This window comes from Silurus meridionalis, chromosome 3, assembly GCF_014805685.1.
Source record: "Silurus meridionalis isolate SWU-2019-XX chromosome 3, ASM1480568v1, whole genome shotgun sequence".
Classification (NCBI taxonomy): domain Eukaryota; kingdom Metazoa; phylum Chordata; class Actinopteri; order Siluriformes; family Siluridae; genus Silurus; species Silurus meridionalis.
In genome coordinates, this window is record NC_060886.1 from 22,983,337 (window position 1) to 22,991,824 (window position 8,488).

The following is an 8,488-nucleotide window of genomic DNA, read 5'->3' on the forward strand; positions in this document are numbered from 1 at the left end:
TCTGGCAGTATTTCAGGCACACACAGTGCTGTGCCATGGATTCTTAGCTTCCTTTACCACTTGCCTGGGCTTCGTTGTCAACTTTGTGGAATTTAAATTCCTCGGAAGTAAAATGCTGCCAAAATGTTCGATGATCAACACCTTGAGGATTTTTTGTTGTGGGGTGTTTATGTCAGATTTGTTAAATGTGAAGTCAATAAATAAGATTCATTATCATAGTAATAGCATATGCAAATATTAAAATTACTTTTATTATTATTATTATTTCTGTAACACAGCATTAAAAGTCTAATGTGTACTAACTTCTCCATCCTTATTGGAAAGTTCTATCACAATCACACCCTTCTCCATCATGCAAACCCAACACTTACATTGGTTTGCACAGTTGCCATAACGCAGGAGTAAACAGTTTCCAAACTTTGCTGGAAGTATTTGCTGGAACTTTGCTTTGAAATTTCTCCGTCCAACTGCTCTTAGTACCCACACCCTCAGTAATGTTTATGCTTGGTGCTTAATTGCATACTGCAATTCTGCTTCAAGTAGGTCTAAATTGGGTTTTCAGTATATTTGCAGAGTTGTTTTTATGTTGAAAGACATATCACCACTAATATCTTTTTTCCCCCCCAAAGATGAATCAAACTCCTTTTAAACTGTTCTGTATTCATTACTTCATTGATTTTCAACCTCTCGAGATGAAATGCATACCACAACACAACAGTGGTGTCAGAAAACAGAAATCCATTTCAGACATTCCATTTTATATTCTCAAAAGATTTTCTTATGACAAAAATAAATAAATAAACACTGTCATGTCATGCATCCCTCGAATGAAATCAGATTTGTCAACATGCAGACAGCTGTGTCTCGTATGGACTACACTAGATTTCATTCTGTCCCTCAACATAGCTTTTATCTATTGCTCATTAGATGAATTGTTTTCCCCTTTGTACCTTTATACTTTGACAGTTTAAACAACGAGACAGACAGTTTTAACAGGCTTTTGATCTCTGAGCCTTTATTGTTCCCTTAAACCCATGTATTTGTTGAATTCCACCAATAGGACATTAAACAACAAATATTTATTTAAGCAAACTAACTTAATAAGTCATTGACAGCTTGTCAGTGATAGTTGAAATATACAGTTTTTTAGTCTGACAACCAACCACAATTATTCTGAGTTGGCTGAACTTTGTAATGTATGTTGTAGTGTCCTCTACTGGTAGAAGAGATTATTACACACCTAGTATTACATGCTTGGTCTAGTTTATACTGATAACTAAAAAACACTACAAAAGTACATAAGTTAATATATATATATATATATATATATATATATATATATATATATATATATATATATATATATATGGCTGACCAGGTCAGGTGACGTAGGGAGAGGAGGCCTGGATTGCACTCATCCCAAAGGTTAGTAGGGTTGAGGTCAAAGCTTTATAACAGGCCACTCAAGATTTTCCGAACCAACCAATGTAACTATCTTCATGGAGCTGGTTTTGTACACAGGGACATTGTCATGCTGGAACAGGTTTGGGTCTCCCAGTCCAAGTGAAGCAAAAATGTAATGCTAGTGCATCTAAGGACAACTTTAAGGTAACAGTTTGGGGAAGAACCGCATATGTCTGAAAAATTCTGGTGCTTTGTCCATACAGAGTATCAAGGCATGAATAAAATAAACTTGGTATGTGCTAGATTAATTAATTGACTACTTGATTGTTCTCTATGCAAACAGTATATTCATACACTGTTTATAACCGTTACATTTTATTTGTCAGGATAACAATGCTCCAGTAACTCATATCAATCAGATCAACACTAGTGCACAACTGAGAGATGAAACAAATAGAAACTTTCATTTACAATTCATTGTATACTCAGTGTTTGCCTCATTCTCCGCATAATACATGAAACATCTGTAAGTATAAAAACAGTTCGATTCTCGGATATTTTCATCCATCTGGTATTCTCCCATGTTATCTCAGCTCTGATCTCATTACAGCTCTGTGTGATGCAGATTCTTGGCTTTTAACATGTTCTCTTCCACTAAAAACAAACACAAGGGAGAGGAGGAAAGAAAAGTCTTCAGAAAACACTACGTGTGATGATTAATCAGTCATTTCTTAAAAAGAAAAAAATGTCTTTACATTCATGCATGCTGATTGAAAAGCAAACGCTGTTTTTTTTCTTAGCTACAGCAGACATATTACATTTAAACATATAAGAATGCTTATGCAGATTTGTGGTTAATTTGTGTCCAATGACTATGTCTAATGACTTCAGTTAATGTATAATAATTCCTCTTATTTTTCTCACATTTTGTAAGCTTTATGCTAAAAAGCTTACCATTTTTCCCCCCACAAAAATCTACACTCCATTCCCAAGAAAGCAATAATCAGATCTGTGATCGCTAATTATTTTTTATTATAATTTGAAATTGAGCTCAGGTGCAATTCATTTATACGGATCATCTTTGAGATGCTTCTAAATTTTGATTTGAGTGCACCTGTGTCTAATTCAGTTGATTGGACATGATTTGGAAAGGCACGCACCTGTCAATATAAGGTCTAACAGCTGAAAATGCAAAAAAGAGGAATAAACGAGACAAGATTGTATTGAGGCACAGATTTAGGCAAAGATATAAACAAGTGCTGCTGTCTTGAAGCTTCTTAAGGGCACAGGGGCCTCCATAATTCTTAAATGGGTAATGTGCGGAACAACTAGGATTCTGTCCAGAGTTTGCCACCTGTCCAAATATAAACCATCAGGGGCGAAAAGCTTAAATAATAGAGATGACCAAGTACCTGATGGTCACTTTGATTGAGCTGCTAAAATCATGTATTGAGGAATTTATAGAAGTTCAACCATCACTGAAGCACGCCACTGATCTGGGCTTCATGGCAGAGTGGTCAGGGAAAGAAAATCTATTTCAGGGTTTCACAATTCAGATTTTAAATTTTGTCATTATGAGTATGGAGTGTGGATTATGTGGAAAATATTTCAGAAATAATTTTAGCATTAGCTGCAACATATAAATGAGGAAATAAGGAAGGGGTCTGAATGCTTCTAATAAATTATATGTGCTACAGACTGGACATTTGGACAACATGGATTTCATTCTATTTAACCATAACATTCAAAGTTACAGTATAAGATTTAAATGCAGAAAAGCATTCTGGTAAACTGAGCATGTGAATGCTTAAATTGGAAGGTTGCTTTAAGTTTAATTAAATGAGGTGGTAGAGAATGTCATGCTGATAGATAGAGCATAAGTACTAGCCAACAACATGTCTGTTCAATAAAACACTCACAGAAATCCAAATCCTCAGGTATATAGGCATACTTGCGGTTGGTGTACTTGCCAGTGATATCGCTGCGCACGGTCAGCGAGGGATCTGGGATAAAGAGAAATCATATAATTAGGCAAGTTATTAGTTTAGTAGGCTATTTAATGAATAACAGTGAGAGGACCTGGTAAAGTTAGAAGAAGCTCACCGACAAAAAGAATTCTGGGAACGTAATAGCCATCAGGAGCCATATTAGCATCTGTTGTTTCATGCTGCAAGTAATATTTAGGCTAGGTTAGACAATCAGTGAACTGTCCTGTCAATGATGTACAGTATAAAGAGTTCATATCAATTTACACTCACTGAGCACTTTATTAGGAACACTTGTACACCTAGTCATTCATGCAATCATTTAATCAGCCAATTATGTATCAGCAGTACAGAGAATAAAATCATGCAAATACAGGCCAGCCATTTCAAGTGATGCTCACCCTTCAGAATGAGGAAAAAAATGTGATCTGAGTGATTCTGACTGTTGCATGTTTGTTGTTGCCAGATTTGTTGGTTTGAATATTTCTGCTGTTCTCCACAGGGTTTCACCTATGACAGTCTGGGTTTTCACAGTAGTGCAATAAAAAAATGAGCAGCAGTTCTGAATCATGTTCCCCTAAGTGCTCAGTTTGTGTATCATATACATCATGTAAAACATTACCACTAAATTGAGCATGATGAAATCTTCTTTGGCCATTTTTTGGATGGATTTGTGCTCCACAAAAGCCTTTTTGAGTGCTTGGTGTATGAATGAAAGAAAAAAAACAACATATTAACACTTTTGGAATACAATAATTTCAGGACTTTTTATGTCACCAACGATCAAGTTGTGCTCAGGTACCCAGCACTAGCAGCACTGTGATACTGGGATTTGAACTTACAACCTTCTGATCAGTTGTCCAACATCGCAATCACTAAGCCACCACTGGCTATCTCACATATACACTATGTTCTCTACTGTGGTAATTCTTTAAGGGTCAATAGTCTTCATATACAAATGAATTAAATATACAGGAAAAATCTGTGGCTTTGAAAAAAATATCCTTTCTATCCTGACGAGAGCAGTCTCTTCCAGGATGATCCTGTGCCCAGCTACATGACACAAGGTTCATTAAATAGTTTTATGATATGAAGTCTTCAAATCTTAACTCCAAATAAACCCCTATGAGAAAGTGATGCATTAGTTAGACAGCGCACTTTAGTTCTAGCATCTTGTGGAGGCTTATCATCTTTTTAAGAACTATTGCCTTTTAAATTGTCACCTATTTGTAAATGTATTATATTATAGTGATTAAAACTGTATTTTTCATTGATAACTCTTAATTTCTTTCAATCTTAAAGCAGAAATTGTTCATATATGATCTAATATCATTTACTAGCATTTACATAATGCACAAATAACTCAAAGCTACAAACCTTGACTATATGGGCAATCGTCTAAGTGATGAATGACCATCAGGGGCTTGTTACTGTAGAGACGTGATAAAAAGCACACACAGATGCACACACAAACACATGCTTATTAGCAGCACTAATTTAATCTGCAAATGTGCGAAAATGTCAAAGCATATTTGAGATTTAAAAATGATTACCTCTTTTGCATTTTTGTCAGCCCCTCCTCATATGTCTGCACCCAGGTGATGTCATCGCCCCAACCTTAAACAGCGACAAAGTTCACCTGAATGACCTCAACACATGCTACAAATAAACTATACAAGAGCTACTGTTTGTCCAAATGAGATCAGCCAGTTGGTGAGACATAATATTTAAATTCAAGTGCAAACGTTTGCGTCTACACTGTTTATCCTCAAAACATGGGTATGGGTACAATATTGCCTTAAATAAAAATGTGTGATATTAAGAAAAAAAAATTTTTCTTTTCAGAGCATTATAGACATTGGACTGAGATAAACCCTGGAGCACCTATAATGGACAGAATAGAGATTATGTAGAAATTAGAGTTTCGTGACATACTTGAAGTGAACTTTGAAGACTTCGGCAAAATTATTTGTGGGACTATGAGATAACCTCAGTATTTACATGCAGCCTCAGTATATTAATACATGGCCATTTCTTATCAAACAGACACCTGTTTAAAGTTTTAGTTTTGATTTTTTACACTTGCTTTTATATTTGGATGTTTGCATGTGAATACATTTTATATTTACAATACATAATTTTTTGCGATATTTATGCAAAATTTATGCATTTATGCATGATCTTACCTCTTGAAAGAGTCTGGACTGATTTTGTTTTTTTCAGCAAGGCGACGTCATAGGACAACAGTAACAGGAGCACAAACAGGGAGCAGCGAGCCATGATTACTGTGTACAAATCAAAGAGACAGACTAACAATGTGCAACAAACACACCGGCACAATCACTATTGTGTAAAATCTCTAGTCGTTGGTTCATATTGTTTTCACAAGCATTATTGCAGTTAGACTAGCTCTGTTAAGCTCTCCTCTTAAATAATGTGAGGTGTGGGTGAAGAAGCTGTTAGACATGTAAAGCTGGTTTAAAGGTACAATCAGTGATTCAAGGAAGCAATTCAATGTATTCCTGTATTTTTGTTTTCATTTTTGTGGTGTTGTTTTTTTAAAGGGTTGTGTTAAGGGCTGTGTCTATAATGAAAGGTTAAAAGCAATACGCATTATCTATTATCAATGCTCAGTGCTACACTGACTCAGGACTACAGTTTGCTTCTGATTACCATCACTGCACTTCAACATTGTTTATCTGTAATAAATGGACATTTGGTGCAACCCAGATGAGGATGGGTTCCCTCTTGAGTCTGGTTCCTCTCAAGGTTTCTTCCTTATGCCGTCTCGGGGAGTTTTTCCCTGCCACAGTTGCCACCGGGTCGCTCATCAGAGACAAACTTACATCTCATTCATTATTATCAATGTTCATTGTTAAAGGCGCTATGCAAAAGAATATGAATTGAATTATTCATGCACATATGGCACTTTGCCCTGATTGGAGTAAATATTGTCTAGGGTTTTTCTTTTTCTTTTATTCAGAAAAAGAAAATTATAACAACTTTGACAGATTCTCCAATAAACTGCACAACATTTACTCAACATTTACTAGCTATTTTACTTATAAAGCTGGCAAAAATGGAGCTAATACTACTTAATTTTTTTTTAAAGCATTGGATTATCATACCAACATTCTAGCTTGTATAAGTTTATTACTGTTCCATGCTCTTTATAGTTGTATGTGGAGTTATATTTGAAGTCATCATTGCTTTTTTTGTGCAAAAAGACAACAAGAATGTCAGACAAAATATTTTACAGCAGAGATGCCCAAACTAGACTTTTGATTTGGTTTTGCAATGCCAAATATAAGAAGAAGAGAAAAAAAGGAAAAATGTTACTAACAGGTCTTTTTTTTTTTTTTTTTTTTTTTTTTTTCAACATTTAATATAATTTTTTTTGTTTTATTTTTTATAATTTTAGTTAAAATGTACTGTATTGTTTAGTGAACTCTTTTGTACTATAAATGGGATTGTTTCTATGCTTTTATTGTACTATAAGTTGTAATTTAGAAATTTCCCCACTGTGGGACGAATAAAGGTTTATCTTATCTTAATATACAAACTTTTTACAAATATTATTAAATCATAAATCAGGAGACCCAATTACACTTATTTTTTATTATAATATTTTTTTATAATATAATAGAAGAAATGCAGAATTTTCAACATTCAACCACATGTGGTAATATCTTCTTAACAAAGCACTGAAAGCAAAGTCTACACATAACACCTTAACATCTTGATTCTTAAAGTTAAACTTACGGTAAGTGAAGCCCAGGAGTGTGATCAAGACCGGTTGTCCCTCACGCTAGTATTGTCAGGATTTACTGTCATGTAGGTGTTCTTATAGTTGAAACTCACCAAACCGGTCTGACACTAACTATTATTCTCCTTTCAACAAAAGTAAACACAAGACATTGTTGTTCAACTGAATGTGAAAGTCTAAAGGGTTGTGCACCTCTTAACCATCTCTTCCACAACTATTTTACAACATAGTTAAACAACATTATTTATCTTTTCAACTTTATTTTTAACAGAAACATGTGACTGTTGCTGTGAGCTTTAAATGTCCAGTTCTCTATTTAAAAGCTGTTTTAGAGCCGTTTCCCGCTTAATTTATAAATAAAATAGTTACTGTAGGCAAATTTTTATTTACAGTGGTCTAACTGTAATATCTTCACAATAATGTCAAACATATTTTAATACAGTGGAAAGTATTTTGTAATATTGCTGTAATGTTCAAGGGTTAACAAGAACAAAAAAAATCTTAAAATTAACCAAATGTTTCATTAAAAAAATTTTCCTCCTTAGAAAAACAAAATACATTAAATAAAATCAACAGACAGACAGACAGACAGACAGACAGATAGATAAATAGATAGATAGATAGATCTTTATTGTAATTACATAATATAGGTACACAGCATTGAAATACAGTTTATTACTTCATCTACCAGAAGTGAAAATAGTAGCATTGTGCAAACTGCAAGTGCAGATAAATATGTAAATATATGTCTTGCTTCCATTAGGGGTCACCACAGCATCTCCATACCCCCCTGCCATCTACATCTGCCTCTTTTAAACCATCTACCTGCATGTCTTCCTTACTACATCCATACACCTCCTTCTTGCCTTCCTGTTTTCCTCCTTCCTGGTGGCTCCATCCTCAGTATTCTCTTACCAATAATCCTCATGTCCCTCCTCTGCACATGTCCAAACCATCTCAATCAAGCCTCTCTCAGCTTGTCCTCAAAATGTCCTACATTTGCTGTCCCTCTAATAAACTTGTTTCAAATCCTGTCCATCCTCGTCACTTCCAACGAAAACCTCAACATCTTCAGCTCTGCTACTTTCAGCTCCACCTCCTGTCTTTCACTCAATGCCACTGTCTCTAAACCTACAACATCGCAGGTCTCACCACAGTCCTATAAACTTTCCCTTTCACTCTTGCAGATACCCTACTATCACAAATCACTCCTGCCACTCTTCTCCATCCACTCCACCCTGCCTGCACACTTTTCTTTACTTCTCTAATGCACTCTCCATTACTTTGCACTTTGAACCCAGGTACCTGAACTTCCTCCACCTTCTCCACCTCT

General features: G+C 35.1%; 1 protein-coding gene across 1 annotated transcript; it reads right to left on the minus strand.

Moving 5' to 3' along the window:
• Positions 1-1,766: 1,766 nt before the first annotated feature.
• Positions 1,767-7,234, minus strand: agr1 (anterior gradient 1). Its single transcript, XM_046841535.1, has 8 exons — positions 7,152-7,234; positions 5,576-5,674; positions 4,943-5,006; positions 4,767-4,819; positions 4,012-4,088; positions 3,508-3,571; positions 3,324-3,407; positions 1,767-2,058 (listed from the first exon to the last, which is right to left on the minus strand). The coding sequence occupies exons 2-8, from the start codon at positions 5,667-5,669 to the stop codon at positions 2,009-2,011; spliced, it is 486 nt and encodes a 161-aa protein (XP_046697491.1). The 5' UTR covers positions 5,670-5,674; positions 7,152-7,234; the 3' UTR covers positions 1,767-2,008.
• Between the last annotated feature and the right edge of the window lie 1,254 nt (positions 7,235-8,488).

Excerpts from the sequence above, each read along its gene's own strand:
- agr1 (XM_046841535.1), bottom strand. The coding sequence starts at position 5,669 with ATGGCTCGCTGCTCCCTGTTTGTGCTCCTGTTACTGTTGTCCTATGAC. Across the intron at positions 3,572-4,011 it reads TCATCATGCTCAATTTAGTG|CATGAAACAACAGATGCTAA; the intron begins GTAATGTTTTAC and ends TATTACTTGCAG. Across the intron at positions 3,408-3,507 it reads TCCCAGAATTCTTTTTGTCG|ATCCCTCGCTGACCGTGCGC; the intron begins GTGAGCTTCTTC and ends TCTTTATCCCAG.